This window comes from Cyanistes caeruleus, chromosome 24 (assembly GCF_971803275.1).
Source record: "Cyanistes caeruleus chromosome 24, bCyaCae1.hap1.1, whole genome shotgun sequence".
NCBI classification, from domain to species: Eukaryota; Metazoa; Chordata; class Aves; order Passeriformes; family Paridae; genus Cyanistes; species Cyanistes caeruleus.
Window position 1 is genome coordinate 3,438,197 of NC_141724.1, and position 19,304 is coordinate 3,457,500.

The 19,304-nt window shown below is 50.8% G+C and overlaps 1 protein-coding gene across 10 annotated transcripts in view; it reads left to right on the top strand.

The window, feature by feature from the left end:
• The window catches only part of ANKS1A (ankyrin repeat and sterile alpha motif domain containing 1A), a 77,133-nt gene extending 69,415 nt beyond the window's left edge, over window positions 1-7,718 (top strand). For 5 of the 10 annotated variants that reach the window (XM_086862011.1, XM_086862008.1, XM_086862016.1 and 2 more), the window contains 4 exons: window positions 254-340; window positions 695-832; window positions 1,479-1,649; window positions 2,834-3,117. In XM_086862011.1, the coding sequence (XP_086718137.1) occupies window positions 254-340; window positions 695-832; window positions 1,479-1,649; window positions 2,834-2,953 (516 nt within the window). In that variant the 3' untranslated portion in view covers window positions 2,954-3,117. Of the gene's footprint in view, window positions 1-253; window positions 341-694; window positions 833-1,478; window positions 1,650-2,095; window positions 2,195-2,833 lie in introns of all 10 variants that reach the window. The other 5 variants (XM_086862013.1, XM_086862010.1, XM_086862012.1 and 2 more) reach the window with 3 other exon arrangements.
• Window positions 7,719-19,304: the final 11,586 nt, after the last annotated feature.

Below are 19,304 nucleotides of genomic sequence, written 5' to 3' on the forward strand. Positions count from 1 at the left end.
TGTTCCCAGTACCCAGAAGGTCTGTGGGAGAGTGGGTGTTTTCACTGGGGAGGTGGTGGCTAGGTTCTCTTCAGGTCCCTGTCTCTTCCCCTCTGCTTCCACCAGTAGCTAACTTTCCTCCTCCTGGTCCCAGATCCCCAGAACTTCCTGCAGGGGCCTGGGGGTCTCTGGGGTGGGGTAGGCTGGGGCAAGGCAGGGGTGAAGAGGGAGCATCCATTCACAGTTGGTCACTTGAATGTTCTCATTTCTGAAGAAATCCACGGAGCACATGAAGAAGATCCCAACCATAATCCTGTCCATCACGTATAAAGGGGTGAAGTTCATTGATGCCTCCAACAAGGTGAGCTGCAGATGCCTCAGAGTCAGTGTCTGGAGGGACACAGCCTGCAATCCCACCTGCCTGAGAAGCTGCAGATCACTTCTTGTGGCTCCAGAAGCCACAGCTGGTCCTGGGGAGCTTCTAGGGCTGGGGAAGAACACCAAGGTGGTGATAATCACCGGAGTGCCAAAGGCTTGGCAGTCTGGCTGCTTGTAAACCATGTTCCCATTTATTCCTGCCATGGGAGGGAACTGGAACTGGTCTGGCTGGGAGACTCCCCTTCCCTGTCCCCAGGACACCCTCCACAGCTGCTGTTTGCCAGGTGTATTTGCCATCCCCAGAAGGGTGACAGGTGCTTGTGGTTGACCCTGGCAGAATGTCATTGCTGAGCACGAGATCCGGAACATTTCCTGTGCTGCTCAGGACCCTGAGGATCTCTGCACGTTTGCCTACATCACCAAGGACCTGCAGACCAGCCATCACTACTGCCATGTCTTCAGCACTGTAGATGTGGTGAGTGCAGTCATGTCACATCTCCCAGTCCTTCTCAGCCCATTTGTTTCATCCTTCAGCTTTATTGGTTAGTCACAGACTGCTCCTTTCCAGGGTTCTTTCAGCCATTTTTACCAAAAAGTGGTCTTGGTTCCAAATACCTGTCCTTTGGACCTCTGTGGACAAAGAGAATATTTGTCTGGCTTCATTACTGCCATCTCCAGCATTGAATAAAGCAGGGCAAGAGCTTTCCCTCCTGGGGAAATGTGCCGTGCATAAGCCCCTAATATGCTCTAAATTATGTTGAACATAATGGGCTGATTTAACAACCTTTTAACTCAGAGAGGGTAGAAATGTGATTAGCTTTTATACTTGGGCAGAATCAAAATTACACAAGACTTTTGAGCTATTTTTCCTTTATGCTGCTGAACTGCAATGCTGGTGGGGCTTTACAGGTGGGCAGGGGGCCCTGGGGGAGGCAGCGTGGTCCCGGTCCCCCACAGCAGGAGGTCAGTGGCTTTTAGGGACACAGCAGGACATGACCTGCTGACAGGTCACCCTGCTACCAGTTCTGCCAAGGTCTGTGAGCCCAGAGCAGCTTCTGAGCACAAGGGGGACTGTAGACAGGGTGATCTGACAGCTTTGTGTTCTCTCTGTTCTCTCAAAGAACCTGACGTACGAGATCATCCTCACGTTGGGGCAGGCATTCGAGGTCGCCTACCAGCTCGCCCTGCAAGCCCAGAGAGCAAAGCCTCTGGGTGCTGGAGCAGGAGAAATGATTGAAACAAAATCTTCCAAACCGGTGCCTAAACCACGAGCAGGCATGAGGAAATCCGTGGTATGTGGGTGTGGGCAGGAGTGACCTGCTGGGCTGAGCTGGGGGTACTTGTGGGCACTGCACCCCTGCGCCTTCCCTGGGTGGTGGGAGGAGCCCAGATGTGGTCCAGGTGCCTGTCTTGCTGCTGGTACTGCAGGTCTGGGCCTGTGTCAGTTCTGCTGTGGGGCTGGGGCTTCTCCTGGTAGCAGGAGGGCAGGCAGAGGTGGAAATAGCCCAGGTGGGATGGGGCTTTAGTGCCTTGCTGGGTCCAGCACAAGCTACCACGTGCAAACCCTGCAGAGGTGCAGTGAGATATGTAGGTGAGCTGCAGTATGGGATTTCCCATAGCCAAAACCAGCCAAGACACAGCTGCTGAGGAGCTGCTGAGGAGCAGGGACTGCTGCACAAGCCACTGCCTTCCTTTAATGTCTCCTTTTGTCTGTGTTCTGCTTGCTCCCCCCGCTCAGGTGCCGCTCCCTCCCGACACCCGCTGTTGTTACTGTCACACCTGTACAACACACCGCCCCTCCTACCTGCCGCTGCAGTCTGTTAGTCCTGGAGCGAAGGTCTTTACCCTTCTTCCTGCCATCCTCCCTTCCGAACTGACCCGGGCTGCCTTCCCACTTCCTTTATCTCCTGCTGTGCCTCCATGTCCTGCTTGCTGTTGTTGTTCCCCCTGCTTGTTGTGGCCCACGCCGGGGGTTTGGATGAACCCCGGGGACCTGCTGCTCCCACCCACCCCACTGATGCAGTGTGGCAGCTCTCAGTGAACCCCGCTGCTCCTGCTGGGGTGGTAACTTCCCCCTGGCACCCTGATTTAGCAGGACAAGAGGAAAGAGTCGTGCTTGGTCAAGAGGGTAAATCACATGGGAGCTCACCTGCCAGGAACTGTCTCCCTCTGTCCCATTTCTGTAGCGCTCCATTTTTCATGCTTGTTTGAGATGAGCGAAGCTGTCGCTAATGGTGACAGGGACTCACAGCCTAATGCAGGGAGTCATCTTGGGGTGCTGGGTTGAGACTGACATGGCCAGACATGTTTTAGCTGTGAAGTACTCAAATGCCTCCCCAGCAAGAGCTGCTTCCTTGCACACATGCATATTTTTGGGACGGGCAATAGGCAGGGAGGCGCTCCATGCTTTGAGTCCCCATTCATTCTGTCCCAAAAGCATGGGTGTCCTAAGATGCCCTGTCTCCTTATTTTCTAGCTGGATCCCCCTGAAGTGGACCAAGACTCCCAGTCTCATGCCAGTGTCTCCTGGGTCGTGGACCCCAAGCAGGACTCCAAGCGGACCCTCAGCACTAAGTATGAGACCACTATCTTCTAAAGCAAACGCCCGTGTCCGCCCCGTCTAACCGTGCCTTTGCGATCTGATCTGTCTGCTCTTCTAAACTCCCTCTTCCTCCAGCTGCTCGCCCTGAGCCCGCGTAGGCACCGCGTCCGAGGCAGCAGCACTTATGAAACTGTAGACTTAAAGGCTTTTGTACCTGATCGCTGCTGAACACTGTGAATCTCCTTCCTCAGAAACGAGGGTAACGCGCTGTAGCTGCCCGTGAGGCAGGAGGAGCAGAGAGGGCAGGCTGCCGGTCGGAGATGTGCATCCAGGAAAGCCGCCCACCGTTTTCACGTCTTCTCCCCTCACTCTGGCACTGTGAATCCCTGGGGCAATGTGATACTCCCCAGGCCTTTTTTTTGTATCTCACCTTGTCCTTGGACTGATGGAGACCTCTTGTCTCTATGGTGCACACGCTCCCTCCTCCTAGATCCTCCTCTTCCCGACTGAGCCACGGCTGTTTACTGTTCAGTGAACTCACCTCTCCTTCCCTGCCAGTCGAACCGACACTAACCACTGTGATGCTCTCTGCAGATAACACATGGGCACTTCCATTTCCTCACGGCCACCCTGGCCCACGGTTTCCCTCCTCAAAACTCAGCACAGAACTTGCTCTGGGTGGTGGGGGAGCGTTGGTTTGGGCCAGGTGTGATCATTCCCACTGTGAGCTTTTCCCCTCGGAGATGAGGGGCGGGTTGGTTGCATGCATTTCAGTCCCTTGTAGGTTTTTCTTCCCCTCGTAGTCCTTGTGTTTACACTCACCAGACTTCTCATGGGTGCTGGGTGTAATTCTCACGTGGCAGCCTGTGGTTAAGCTTCCAAAGGCACATGTTGTTAGCCCCAGGCTGGGGAGGGAAGGTGTCAGCTGGACACCACAAGCAGCATCAGCAGGGAGAGGTCAGAGAGCAGCTCTGGGTTATTTGCCCCTGGTGTTAGGGCCCAGCAGCTTGTCTGAGTTTTGCTGTGGCTTTGGAACTGCTGCCTCAGAGCTTCCATTCCCCCTCACCTGTGGTGAAATCTGATGTTTTGGTCCTTATTTAGCTCTTTCTCAGGAATGAGTTGGATCTCCCAAGTCATTTGCAACTTAATGGCAAACTGACCTCAGACTGAGGGCTCATCTAGTGGGAGCCCAGTGAGAGGACTAAAAGTGTTATCTTAAAGCAAAAAAAACACAAAGGAAAGCTCAGTCTAGTACAGACATTTCATATGCCACAGAGTCAGCACTGCCCAGGGCCTGCCACCCTAGCCCTTTTGGATAGCAGAACATTGCTATGCTGAGGTGCTCCAGGAGATTTGGTTTGGGTTCCATCAGCACTTTTCCAAGCTGTAAGAGTGCCCTGAAGGTTTCTGTGCCCCTCTAAGAGAAACTCAGTCCCTGCCATGGGTGGCAGAGCAGTTTCTACGTGTGGGTGTTCATCACGCAGCTGCCACACGTCCACCCAGTGTCAGAGGCTCTGAGCTCTTCACTTCCCCCTGCTCTCAGCTGGGAAGGGCAGGTCCCTCCGTGCCCCCTAAATCCAGGTCACGAGAGCATGTGCCTTTCTAAGGGTGACCAAATCCAGCGGGGTCACAGGCAGCCCTTCCGAAACCGCGCCGCCGCTGCTGCTCTGTGTCCGTAGCCCTGACGATTTTTGTGTCCCATCTGCGAGCCGTTCTCCTCGCCTTTCCCAGCACGTGTTTTTTGTATGCCTCGGAAATTCATTCCATTATCTTCCTTTCTGTTTGCCTCTGCGAAGCTGAGCTCCGGGCAGCCGTCTCCTACCACGGGATGTAGTAGCGGGGCAGAGACCTGGGACGCGGCGGCCTCCTGACATGAAGATCATCTCCCTCTTGGCACGGGTGGCTGCCTCGGAGTGGCTGCGTGGCTGCTCGGTGAGGGCTCCCAGAGCAGCCCTCTGGGGGAAGGGACCCAGCCTCCGCCGAGGAAAGCCGCTCTCTCCGTTCCTAGCGAAGGAAAACTCGAGACTCGGAGGCCGAGAGCGATGTCACCTTTTCTAGTCTGAGACAAAACGTCTTTCGACCCGTTTCTTTTTTAACGAAGTGACACAGAGCAAATCCGGTTCACGGTTTTAAGGTAGCGCTGCAGTTTTTTGGTGAGGAGAAAAAACCCCACCAAAATTTTATTTACTGAGAATCCCGCAGTCTGGCGAGGAGCATGATAGAAAGTCTTAGCAGGGGCGTGGTGTGCGCATTTCTGACGGTACTTACTCTGCTTCAGCTCTGGGTGAACAGGAGAGAACTCCAAATTCTCAGAGATCGCTTCCTCCCACGTGAGAACCTGGTGAGATAAGTCTGCATCCTGTTCTCCAAGCCACTCCAAGCTTTTGTAGCAAATGGAAGTAAATTGAGGAAAAGAATCTGCAAAGGATTTTTCACCCCAGAGCAGCTGTGGCCAATACCCCCGATGGTACAAAGCTTCCTTATCCCCCCAGCTGTCATGTTGCAATACTTGACATTTCTATGGCAAGGACCCCGTTTCTTCCCGTTTCTGCACTGAATTCCTGGGGACTACTCCCTGCTCCAGCCTCTGTGCACCTGTCTTGTTTTTAAATGCAGTTATGCCCTGAAGGGTTGGGGGTTTTTTAAGTATATTCAATTGTGATTTAGCACTTTTTTGATACTAGCTCATTATTTAATTAGTGCAACCGTTTCAGAAGATGAACAAATAAGGAGTTAAATTTTGGGCATTACGCTGAAACAGTCCATCCCCAAGGACAAACCACATCAGCCTGAGGGTGGCTTGGCCCTGTCTGAGCCCAGCGTCCCCAAAGGCAAGCACCTCAGAGGTGCTGTGTGCTTGCTTTTACTCCAAATTACAGTGTTTCACAGTGGTTTGGGCTGTGACTGACGTGTTTTCAGACTGTTCCCCTCTGGGAAGAATGTTAAAATGGTTGTGATTTGAATTCTTCAGATGCAAAGTGTAGTGCAGCGCATCCATCATGATCTCATCAGGCCCTGTCAGGGCTGTGGGACCTGCTGCCACATGGGAATGCTGTGCCCGAGTAATTCCTGTTTAACTCCAGTTGCTGCTGTATGTCAGGATTTCCTTTAGTCTCTCTCACCAGTGAGGCTGGGAGAGAAGTGAACCATAATCCCAAGGGCACAGACCTGTAAAGGATTGGGAAGGGGGAGTGGAGATTTTGGGTTAAGCCGATAAATTTAGGAAACCTAACATTCCTTGTTATGCACATGTTGCAATTCATACTGGTGTAAGTGTAAATATTTGGTGTGTTGGCAACAAGTCTTCGGTGAGATTGCAAATTGAAACTCTGCTTGGGAGGAGGGACACCTTTCCTTTCTGACACGTGAGCTTTTTTGGAGGTTGGCTTGGAGGTGACATGGTGATGAAGACTCCAGTCTTCAGGCACTGGGCTCAGTGACCCTGGTGGTCCACTCCAGCCCCATGTGTAAACCTATGGTTGTCTTTAGTGATCCATTCTTTAGCCAGATACTCCCTTTCTCACCTCACAGACAGAGCAGTTGTTTTGGCAGTTCAGTGTGGTGTGGTCTCTCTCAGGACTCGGTGCTGGAGACAGACTCTGGGCTGTGCCAGTCGCTGGCTCCTGCCCATCCTCACCCACCCACTGTGCAGTGTTGGGGCTCTTCCTCCCTGCAGGGTTTTGTGCTATCTGGAGGAAAGTGCCCCAGATTTCTGGTGCTGAACATAACATTGCATCCAACTGCATCTGCTGTATTACCTGCCTGGGAGGAGCTGGGGCTGCCCTGGGCCTTGTTCCTCTCTTTAAAGACAGATTGTGTTTTGCAGACTTTGGTTTGTGGGCAGAGCCCTCACTCACGGCCAGCAAATGGAGTTGCCGAGTTTTGTCTTTCTTTTTATAGGAGGGGATGATTTTTTTTTTTTCAAATTGAAGATGCTTTATCCTTTTTTTATTTTGTGTTTACAAAGGAAAAAAAAAAAAACAAAACAGCGCTAATCTTAGCTGTTGAACTGACTCAAACTTGCTTTGGGGTTGTTCTTTTTAGATGAAATTATGCAACTTTTTTGGTGTACACACCTGTTCCCCCTCCCAGGGAGAAGATGCAGCACCTTCCAGGCTGTACCTGTAGTGAAGTCTGTACCTTCAGGAGGCTGCTGAGACACAGAGCAGATGCCAAAAAGCCCCAAACACATCCCATTCTGTGTGCAGCTGAGGTGGAGCCAATGCTTTAATGCTCCTTCTATCCACCTCAGAAGTTTCCAGCAGCAGCATTTCCCCGGCTCTGCTCCGATCCGTGTTTTGGAGCCGGCACAGCACTCGCAACGCTGTCATGCTGCAAAGGTCTCCCTTTTAGATCTCACACTGGTATTACCTGATTTTTTTTTCCCAAAAGAAAAGTACCTGTGCTGTTCTCGCTAAGTCAACCCAGCTCAGACATTTTTCTTACCCACAGAAGAATAACCTGGGATTCCCTGACAGGGCAGAGACAGTCAAGTTCAGTTTGCAATGTGGACATTTTTGCTAATTGTGATGTATGGCAGTGGGGCTGATTTGTAATACAAATGTTATTTAATCTGTCTGTATTTTGATACTTGAATTTCCTTTTATTTCCTGTATATACAGTTGTTAATCTGTTCAAATTTGTCTGAATTTTAAACATCTTGTGGTACCAAACATAACCAATCTGTGCAACAACATAGACTGACCTCACTACAACAAGGCGAGATTGTAAATATTCCTGGGCTTCCAGCAGTCGTTTTGTTGTTTTCAAAATTGTACAACTTAGAACAGACCGAATTAATAAACAACCTTAGACACAAGTGTGTGCTGTTGTGTGTGGCCCCAGTGTTGTGCGACTGGGGGTCTGTGTCAAAGCAGGGCAGTTCTCATCCTGCAGACAGTGGCTGGGGGGGTTTGGGAGTTTTGGTTGAAGCTGTTTGTTCTGCAGTCAGTCATAATGACCCAAACATTGAATATTATTATTATTTTGAGACTAATTTATGTGTAAAATCACATCCAGATGTTCTGTTAAAAACAGCACATGGGTCTGCAGCCATTGTGGGTGTGTTCTACACGTGATGGGCGTTTATGAAAGCTCATTTTTACCCCCACTAATGTACATCTATAAGCACTGTGTCCCTGGGGGCTGTCATGTACTGGGGATAGCCACTGAAATCCCTTTTTGCAGCATGGCAGTGAGTGGTTCCTGTGACACCAGTACCCACCAGCAGCCAGAACATTTACCCAGCAAAGACCTGGGGCTTGCCAGGAACTAGGACATTTCAGTATGTAAAATTAGAGCAAGAAATCCAAACATTTAAATACAGGTTAAAGTTCAGATTTTCATGTCAAGTAAAATCTAACTGATGTGAAATGCTAAATACACCGGGGATTGCTAAATTTATACCGTATGTTCCATTTCTAATAAGAAGGCAAGTCAGGTTTTCAGGCTGACACGAAATACACTGAGCTGGTTTAATGGTTTGAAACATCATGAGGTGTTATCCCTCACAGCCAGAGCCCTGGCTGGGACTGACACCTCAGCAAGGTTACAGGCCCTGGGCAGATTGCAGAATGAACACCATGAGTTAAAAAGGCTTGATCTGTACTGCAGTTCAGTGAGCTCCACAGCCCCTTGCCTTCCCCACCAAATAGTGACAGGTTTTTGAGGAAAAAAGACTACTGCTTTTTCTAGGTGAGAGCTTTATTCAGATCCTGATGTGCAAAGGGTCACCTCCTGCTGGCCTTGGTGGAGTTGTTGGATGGACTTTTACAAGGTGAGGCAGGATCTGAGAAACTGGAGGAGAATGGATTCCATCCCTGCCTGGTATGTGGAGAATGTGATCAGAAATAATCCAGCTTGCAGCTGGGAGAAGTACCTTCCTGAGAATTCCCAAACTCTTGTCTGTTGTAGATCGCACTTCCAAACCCATACCAAACTTCCAGCAGCTCCTCCTGAATGGAACCAAGCTCTTTGGGAAATCTTTTTGAGAATATTGTCCATCAAGGAAAATTAAAAGACTGAGGAGGGAATGAATCCACTGCTCTGTAGGGAGGAAAACTATGGAAACAAAAAAAAAATTGGTCAATCAACTGAAATTTTCTGTGAGAGAAGCTTCCTCAGGCAGCCAGGAGCAGATTAGGGACAGCCCAGTTACAGGAGGATGCTGTGGGAACCAGGAACTCTCTGGAGGGATGCCAGATAAACCAGCATCCAGCACAGGAACCCAGGTGATGCTGTGTGGCACCTGAGAGCACTCCAGGATCAGGTGTACTCACCTTGCTTTCTCTTTGTCTGTCACAATCCGCAAGGTGGGATTTATGATGTGGTTCTTTTAGTTGGTCTTAGAGTACAAAAGATTATCAGCAAACCAAGGACTTAAACAGACTTTTTTGAGTACTCATCAGCACTAATATGCGATAGAGAGAAAAGAGGAGAAAGCAAAGCATAAGGAAAAGAGAGTAAGGGGATTATAGCTACCAACGTCCAAGTCCACTCAGCCATCCAACGATGCAGAGTGCTCTATCCGTTGGGGATATCTCAAAGGAAGGTAAATTTGACTATAATTTTATAGTCTTTTGCAAAGCAAGGGGCACAGGGTCAAAAACAGAGGAGATTGATGATCATTGTGATGAATTCCATTGCACGGGGGGCAGGTGTAGGGTACAGAGCAAACCACATCTTGCAAGTCTTTGCTCACCAGCAGGAATGAGGGCAAAGTGTCATGGAAACCCATTGCACAGGGTACCACACACAAGCCTCTGCTCACCAGCAGGAACGAGGGCAGTGTACCATGCAACCACCTGCAAACAATCACTTAGCAAACATCTACCTCAGCTAGGCCTTAACCCCTAAGCCAAGTCCCTTGTGATATTCAGGGTCTCAGTCTCTGTCCTTGAGACAGTTGTGAGACAGATGGGAGAATCTTTGGACCGTCTCTTACATTGTCAAATATCCAATTTCTTTCATGCAGGAAAAAGCCACAACAGTGACTTGTGGTGTGGAGAGGACAGAATCTGGCCAGATCCTTCTACAGAAGGTGCAGAGGCAGTACAGCTGTTTATTTGTGTTTATTTGTGCGTCTCTATGAAAAAAAGCTGAAGGTATTAAAAGTGAAGTTATTCAAGCCCTTCTCCTACCTCAAGGAATAATTCCTTTTGCCCAGGCTCCCAGCAGGGCAGATCCATGGATCCTTGGTTTACCAGGAGGTGAGACCTGGCTCTGCTGTGCTTCTCTGACTGCGGGGTGGGGGCTGCTGCCAAGGGGCTGCTGCTGCTCAGCCTCTCTGGGGTGATCCAGGGAAATAAACACACACACACACACACCAAATGTTTGCAGGACCAGCCTGGTCATGCTCAGCCAGCAAGAAGCAGGTTTGGGGTGCTGCAGGTTGAGGGGATTTGTGTGTGGGGGGAGAAAGAGCAGGGAACTGCTTACCCTGACACAGCACTCGTGTCCCAGCACATGGTTAGGCTCCAGGGACTGGTATCCACAGAATGTTATACTGGATAGAGGATTTCAGCCTTCAAGAAGGAACTTTAATGAAGTCTGAGGAAGGAGACAGGCAGCTATGGAGAAGTCTTTGCAGGCTAGTGAAAAAAGATGTCTACATCAAATGCAGCTTTTCCTTTTTAAATAGGCCTCCTAACTGCATTCCCTCATTCCTCACAGGATCTCAGAATCCTTCAAACTTGTGAGAACTCCCAGTTCCTCCTGAGAAGGCTCTCAGCTCTTTTCTGCATGCAGGAGCAGAGGCTCACTGTGTGATATGTGCCAGTGGCAGGCCTTGAGGGAGGGATCCACGAGGCCTCTGGCTGTTAGAGACATTTCTCTCATCTGTTACTGAACAGGTGACGAAAGCATCAGTTTTGGAATAACAGGGTTCATTTAGTGCTTTAGTAGCTCCTGTAGAAAGACCAGTTATCTCCCTTTTTTCCTTGACTTCACAGGCAGCTTATTCAAGAGCTCCTGGAATTTCTTCACATTCATCCTGGACACTGGGATCTTGAAGTGAGTGCAGTGGCTCTGGATGGTGACATTCAACAAGTCCAAAACCCCAAAAATCTTGGGATGAGACAGTGAATTGAAAGCTCTACACTGCAATAAATGCTGTGAAGTGGGGCTATTTTGGAATGCTGAGAAAGTTCAAATGCAGCACTTACCCTGTCTTAGCTGAGGGGTAAAAAGAGCACAGCACTTTTCAGAGAAACACTCCCCACCCTCATGAAGACCAACAGAATGTTTTAATAGTGCTTGTTTCTGCAGCAAGAGTGTCAGTCACTTAAACAGCTCTTCAGCTGGAGACACCAACACCTCCGAGAAGAGCTCCTCTGCAGAGTCTGCTTTGTTCATCTCACAATCACAGCTTACACAGCTAGAGCCTTTAAATCTTTCCATATTAGTGACTCATACCTGACACTCATCAGATTTAAGAACTTCTTAGTAAATCATGAAGCAATGAATAAATAAAACAGGCTCCAACTTTTTTTGCTTATTCCAGGAGCTATCCTATATCCTTGGTACTTCTACATCAGACCCAAACCCGCCCCCATCCCTATTCTCACACATTTTTGTGCTACAAGACAGAGATAGATAGATAGATAGATAGATAGATAGATAGATAGATAGATAGATAGATAGATGATAGATAGATAGATAGATGATAGATAGATAGATAGATAGATAGATAGATAGATAGATAGATAGATAGATAGATAGATAGATAGATAGATAGATATAGATGATAGATAGATAGATAGATAGATAGATAGATAGATAGATAGATAGATAGATAAACGCAGACCTGTGTGGAAGAAGTTAAGCCCTGGCAGTCCAAAGTCACTCTAAGGACCATTTCATGCACAATGGTCAGTGAGGAAATGTCACCAGTGATTGTCCGTAGCTGGTTCCAGGAGAGAACTGCTGCAGGGAAGCAGAAAAGCAGGATAAAAGTAAAGGAAGGAACGCGAACCAGAGCCTCTTGAGGAAAAGGGAGTTTAAAGCATTTACTGAGCAGCTTTTGAGTGAAAACGTGCAGGTTTGTGTACAAATCATTGCCGAATGAGGGTGTGAGGGGACCAGCTTCCCTCTCGTCGCCGCGATCCCCGGCGCGGGGCTGACCCCTAGCGCTGGCCTGGAGCACACAGAATAACCACCGGCATTGAGACAGTTAAAACACCGCCACTGAATGAGCTAACACCGGGCACTGCCCTGGCCCGCTGCCGCCGCCCCGGGGTCCCGCACCCACCCCCAAAGCCGCCCACGGGCCCGGCGGGCCGGGCCCCCCTGTCCTGCGAATGGGCCGCACCAGGCTCCCTGCCGAGGGGGCGCGGCGGGGCGCTCCCATTAGGGGCGGAGGGGGGGAGAGCGAGAGGGGAGACGGCCCCGGTGTGAGGCGGGTCCTGGCGCCGCGCTGATGGACGGGGCGGCCGCCACGGCGAGACCCGGGGCAGGCCGGGGTTTGTCATCGCATCCCGGCCCTGCCATCCCGGGAGCTGCGGCGGGGCCCGGCTGCGGGGAGCTGTGGGGAGCTGCGGGAGCTGCAGGGAGCGCTCGTGGCCGTGCAGCATCTTTCCTCCTCCCTCATACCTCTGAGGATGCCCCTTTTCCTTTCCGACGGGCCCTGAAGGAAGGGCCTGACTCCGGTCACCTGCTGTAACCTCTCCTGCACTTCTCTGGGACTGGGGTTAATCCTTCCGAAGGGCAAACCCTCGAACCCTAGGATGATGCTCCTTGTGTGCCAATAAAGAATTTGCCCTTTTTCTTCCTCACAGCATTTTTTCCCACTTAATTTATTTCCTCAGCATCCATGACAGCTGCCAGCCAGCACTGAGGGATTACGGAGCCCCCAGGGCCACAGGACAGGGCATGGGGATGGGGAAGGGGATGGGGATGGGGACGGGGACGGGGACGGGGATAGGGATGGGATGGGATGGGATGGAGAAGGGGATGGGGATGGGGATGGGATGGGGATGGGATGGGGATGGGATGGGGATGGGATGGGGACAGGGACGGGGACGGGGACGGGGACGGGGACGGGGACGGGGATGGGGATGGGGATGGGGATGGGATGGGGATGGGGATGGGATGGGATGGGGATGGGGATGGGGATGGGATGGGGATGGGATGGGGATGGGATGGGGACAGGGACGGGGACGGGGACGGGGACGGGGACGGGGACGGGGACGGGGATGGGGATGGGGATGGGGATGGGGATGGGATGGGGATGGGGATGGGATGGGGATGGGGATGGGGACAGGGACAGGGACAGGGATGGGGATGGGGGCGGGGATGGGGATGGGGATGGGGACGGGGATGCTGCTCTCAACCGTCAGGACAGCTTGTGGGAGTGGGAAAGCAACTGGGCACCAGAAACAAAACCAGTAAAGCTCATCATGAGACCCGCCTGGTCCAAATCCTGCCCAGGAATTTCAGTGCTCTTTGTGCAGTGCCAGACCCAGCTCCTGCCCTTTTCTGATCCTTAGCTTTGCATGGGGAAGCTGAGGATGGGGAAATAGCATTTATAGAGAGTAGAACAGCACAGCTCCTGAGAGGACTGCAGTTGTCTCTGTAACAGAGCAGAGCCCGTTGCTTCCAGCCTATAAATCCTGATCCCAGAGGAAGCAATAGTAAGTATTTAAATATATATGCATTTGCCCTGCATTAATTTCCTTTCCCAAGTGACTGGTGACATGAAGGATTGTAATAGCAGAATGTATTTTTAATGCATTTCCTGCAGATTTCTGCAAGGCAATCTAATTTCTGAGTGGGTTTAACTTGCCACAAAGGCAGAGGACTTCATAAGCACTGGTAGTAGGGCTGGGTGGGTTCTTTTAATCTACTGTCTTAATGAGCTCCATCCATCTCTCTGATTAGATTAATCTCATTTATTTTAGCCAAGCCATCTAGCTGAAATCCCAACAGAGGAAACTGGGATTTTGAGTTTCTCAGGGTGGGCGCTTTGAGTGTTAGGCAGCAAACTCCATAGGGAGACTTCCAATTTTCCCTTTTATCACCTTGGAAATTTGTAACCCTGGTGATCGCATAGGAAAAGGACCATTTGGGCTGCAAATCTACCTCATTGATGAGGGGCTGTGGAGAGCCCACGCAGGTCTCCTCTGCCCTGCTTGAAGCAAGTTCCCTAAAAAATTAAACCCAGCCTGGTGCAGAGGGCTCAGCTTTCCAAGAAGGCTCCCATTGTCCTGGCAGGAGCAGAGAGCTCCATGGCTGGACTTCCTCACCTGTGGAATGGCCACGCTTTTGCAGCCCCACCGTCATCACTGTGCTGGACGCGGCAAGGGGGAGAGCCTGCCAGTGCAAACAGAATACCTTCCCCATGGAAGGGAAATGGATTTTTTTGTTTAAAAGATGGCAATGTTTTTCCAAGCCTGATGAATATGAAAGTCCCCATTTAAAGGAGTTGAACCAGTGGAGAAACTGGTCACTGTTTGCACACCCACGCGCCAACTGAGGAGGTGGAAGCAAACTTCCTGGTGTATCCCAATCCAACTGGGAGTGAGGCACAGTGCTCCAAGCTGTGAGCTGCCATGCTGCGCAGCCGCAGAGGGCTCTCTGTGAAAAAGCAAGCCCTGTCCCAACAGGAGAGGCAGAGCCCTAGTGGTGTCCCAGCCCTCACTTCCAAAACGGGACAGAATTGGAGCCTGCATCTGCGCCTGTTAGAAATTTGCCTTACAGGAGGAAGGCAATGGGGGTGGAGGGCAGAAAGTATTAGCAGGTGTTTTGGGAGGGTGTGGAGGGGAGGGCAGGGGAAGACTGGAGTTTTCCTCTGCCCAGTCTGCCAGGAAAGCTATTTTTGCAGGAGCTCCTGGGTGCCAGACAAGGTTTGGATTGTTCCCGTGCTGGATGCTGGTGCAAATACATGGTCAGACAGCTGGATCCTGAGGAGCTCCCAGTGTCCCAGCAAGCGTATGAAGGGGTATTTTACACCTGGTCCAGGTGAGAGGATGTCTTGTTGTTGGGTTTGCTGTAGTCCCTGATTTTGATTGGGAGTCCTCTGGAGAAGTGGGTGCCTGCTGCAGCGCTGCCCTGGCGTGGGCATGCAAGGTGTGTATGTGCCTATAACACACCATGTGCTTCACCAGCAGCTGTCAATTCCCTGCTCCTCATGTGGTGCATGATCCTTCCTGTGTCATGTCTGAGCTATGGGAGCAGCCAATTGGAGCAAACCGCTCCTTGTCCCGTCCAGCCTCCTGTGGGCAGTGCCTGGTCTCAGGGTGTTCCAGACCAATCTGTCATCTGTGTGTTTAGGGATGGGCTGGTGCTGGGTAAACTAAGGCTTGGAGGGGCTTGGTTCATGGTCACATGGGCAGCCTGGCCACAGCCCAGGCATTGTGACTGGGAGTTGTGCATGGAGCTGGGGAGATGCTTCTTGTGCCATCTCACCCCACTGGACACCTCCACACCCAAAATTTGGTTTGGGCTCCCTGTGCAAAGCAGTGGGTTGCTGCTGGTGCCGCTGGCTCTGGATAATCTTTGTATTTGCTGACTTGACTTAATTGTTGCTTGGTGGAGAGCATGGCTCTGGGGAAGCTGAAGGTACAGGGAGGCCCAAACCACACACAGAGCTCGGGGAGGGATTGTGATCCAAAAAAAAGTTCAAAGGTGGTTTTGGCTTAATGTGGTTTATCTAGATTGCTTTATGTTTGTTAATCTGGATTAACACAAATTCTCTTGGAATGGCTGGCTGGGGAAGGTTTTGCTCAGCTATTCTGACAAGGACAGACTTTTCCAAAAGTAAAAAGTTTGATCTGGGAAAAAAAAAGCCAGGTCCTGTCTGGCATGAGTACATGGAAGCCTTGTGAGCAGAACAAGGCTGTTTCATCCCTGCTGCCCACATCCAAGTGCCCCTGGCACCCACAAACACTAATGACTGATCAACTTCCCCCACTACCATGGAGGATTAATTCCCCCGTTCTTCCTGGGGTGATGTGAGCCCCTTTTCCGGCTGGCGTGCGGGATGGCACAATTAATTAGTGAACTTCAAGGTAAATTGGAGGTCAAACCCAGATTTGAAAGTGGTGCTGAGTGTGAGCGTGACCCAGGGAGCCATGTGATGTGGGCGACGTCCTGGGGAGGCAGGTGATATCCCTGTTCTCTCCTTTCCCCAGGGATGGGTTTAGGAGAGATTTTACAGCTGACTGACCAGCCTCATGGTGAGGTTTGGTTCACAATGGCTCAACCCCCAGCCCCTTATCAAGAAGACTTTTGCAATCGTTTGTGCCTGTGTGGGACCTGTCCCTGGGAGGCACCACCCCTTTGCATCCATAGGGACTTTCCACCTTGAGAACAGGCAGAGAAACACCCAGTGTGAAACCTGGAACTTGTGGAGATGGGTGGCAAAGCCCAGTCCTTTGGACAGAATTATCTAATGGTTGAACCTTCACCTGCCATCTGGGTACGCTTTCTTGCTCTTCAAAAGTCTTCTCATGCAGCTTTGAGCAGATCCTTGCAGCAGATGCCACCTCCTTCCACCAGCTGCCTGTGATCAGGGTTGCTTGGGTGCCACAGGGCTGGAGACTTCTTGGGGACCAATGGATCAGCTCCACAAAGGGCCCAGCTCCAGCTCTCAGCAGCCAGGAGCAGCAGCAGGCAAGCAAAGCATTCCTGCAGATCCGGGATGGGAGTTGTAAGCAGGATCTGGGGCCTGCCCCAAACCCAGGGGACTCCCTCCTCCCCCTGCCCGTGCAAACACCAGATTAACAATTTATTTGACATGTTGCGGCTGGTTAGTTCTTCACTCGCTCCCCTGATCAGAGGGAATAAGTGTTGCAGTGTGCAATAATGTTCATTTCAGGTGAGGGTAAATATAGAAAGGAAAACCTGCTGAGAGCAAGCCGTTTATTCCTGCGTTTGGAAGCCTCTGCTCATAAACAGTCAGTCATGCCCATTTGGAAAATCCCAATGTGGTTTTCTTGGCCATCCTAGAAGAACATTTACTTTCCTGTAGGTTAAGAAGTCCGTTTTAAATAAAAAAAATAATGTCATCTCACTTCCAGCTGCCCTCGGGCATTTAGGGCTTGTTGACACACTAAGGCTGCTCTGTTCTCATGCAAAAGTGGTCTGATGCAGGAATTAGGAAGGAGATCCTGCAGGGCTTCCCCAGCTGGTTGGGCTGTCAGCCCCTTGTTCTTTGGGTTCTCCTTGTTCCCCTTGGGATTTTATCAGATGTTTAAGCAATGTGTAGGGTTAAAACCCCCCAGTTTTTGGGGGTGTGGGTGAGTGTGGATTCGGGGAGGTGTTGGGGGTATCCTGAGAGCCCCAGGGAGGCTGGGGCAGAGGGATGAGCTCATGCGGGACCAGAAAACCTATGAGGATTTTTGGGAGAATGTGCCAAAGGCAACAAGACTGTGCAGGCTGCAGGAGTATCCCTCAAACAAGCCAGCAGCCATGGTCAGCCCGTGGTAACCTGCTGCAGCACAGGAAAGACACCCCAGTGCTGTAGGAGGAGGCTGAGGAAGGTGGGGAGCCCCTGGCACAGCCAAGCTCTGCCTCTCTACCCCAAAAGTGGCACCAAGGAGCCGTGTGGGAGAGCGAAGCCGGTTTGAGTTGGACGCCTGCCCCCATTGGCTCCGCAGCTGGCACCAGCTTGCTCCTTCTTCTGGAGTGTTCTGCAGTCAATCAGGATCTCTCCATGTTTTCTGACAGGCTTGGGTTTTGCCTTGGTTTCCAAAAGCAAGACGCAGTTAAGTCTCTTGGAAGAATGAATTAATTAGCAAATGCCTTTGGTCAGGTCAGTGCCCTGAGCAGTGTGCCCGTGCCTCTGCACCAGATACATGCTCAGAGAGGCTGCTCTTACCCTTCCCTAAATCCAGAGCTGTACATGCATCATCTAACAAAAAAGAAAGGGAAAAAGCCTCCCCTGGAATGCAGTATTGACTTTAACGGTGGCATTTGTGTAAGCAACAAAATATTGACGCAGTTGGCTGGGGTCTGGCTGGGGCTTCTGGAAATAAACTGCTGCCTTGTTAAATTGTAGATGGAAATGCAAGTGGGAAAATGACTGACATCTTACACAAGGCGGGCAAATAAAACCGCTGCTTTACTATGGCGTGAAAAAACTCAGGAATTAATAGGTCTCCTTCTGCTCCAGGGTGTTGGATTTATCCCCAAGTAAGATCCATAAACTATTTTAAGGAGAGAAGTGCTACTTTTAAACATGTGTGTCTGGGTCCTGGAGTTCCCATGGTGTCACAGTTAACCCCTGCCTTGTCATGGCTGTGGGCAGCAGAGCAGCCCACCACAGCCCCCCACAGCCCACCCAACCACCGTTCCTGGAGGCACCATTCTTGCCAGTGCACAAACACATCAACACCTGATAAATGATGAGGTCACTTTCAAAGGATGCTATCCTGCAATGTGTTCCCACAGCTTTTGTCAGAAACGTGTTTCAGCCTCAACCTGGACTCAGAGCTTGATTTTACCAGTGTGGGACATCAAATGTATTTTAAAAAACCCACCTGCTCCAAAGCTGCATCTGACTCAAAGCAGATGCACCGAGCATTGCTGGGTCCATCTGGGGTGTGACCCAGCACACCCCAAAAGACTCCTTTTGACTTCAGTAGCTGAAGGCCTTTTATCATCTTCTATGGGAAATGTGATTAACAGAGCTGTAGAGAGTGATACATCACTTTCCTTTCTACCCAAAGCCCCTTCCCTCTCCACCCACATCCTGAAGATCTCCCAGCTGACGTACATGTGCTCGTGGAAAAGGAGGATGAGATAAAAGCTGTCTCCCAGTGGCACGGGGTCCGACTCACCGGCAGCAGCGACACCAGCATAATTATACATGCTCCAGTCTGATCTCCCAGTAATTATTCTGGAATAAAAGCCTGCCTATTTCTGTAAGACCTTATGTCACTTGGAAAGCTGTTACAAATTCAGCTGGAAAAAGGGACCCTTATTCTGGGATAAGTGTGGTTAGTGGTTAACAGGGAACAGGGCTATTCCTGGCATTGCCATCAACCTTCCTGGTGACGCTGGGGTAAGTCACTTCACCTCAGTGTGTGTCACCTTCTCCTGCTGCAGACTGGGAATTACAAACAAGGGCTTTCGCAGGCAGCGTTTTGGGAAGCCCTGTGACTCTGGAAAAAAGGTGTCACAAGGTGCCAGGCAATCATTTAGTGGGATCTGGTGCTTTTTTACCCACCTTGGAGGCATCTGGATCCAACTGCAGGCTGGGGAAATGAGGGACGAGTGCTGGGGACCGGCTGAGCCGCATGAGCCTGGGCTGTTGGTTTGTTACTGGGAATACTGTGTTTTCCTCTTGGTTTTTAAAAATAGTCTATTCTGTTCCAAGTTGTAGACCACAGCCCTCGCTGGGGCATTGAAATGTCTGGGCTGCTGTTTTCTCAAGCCAGCACCTTCCAGTGTTCAGGGCGGGGATGTG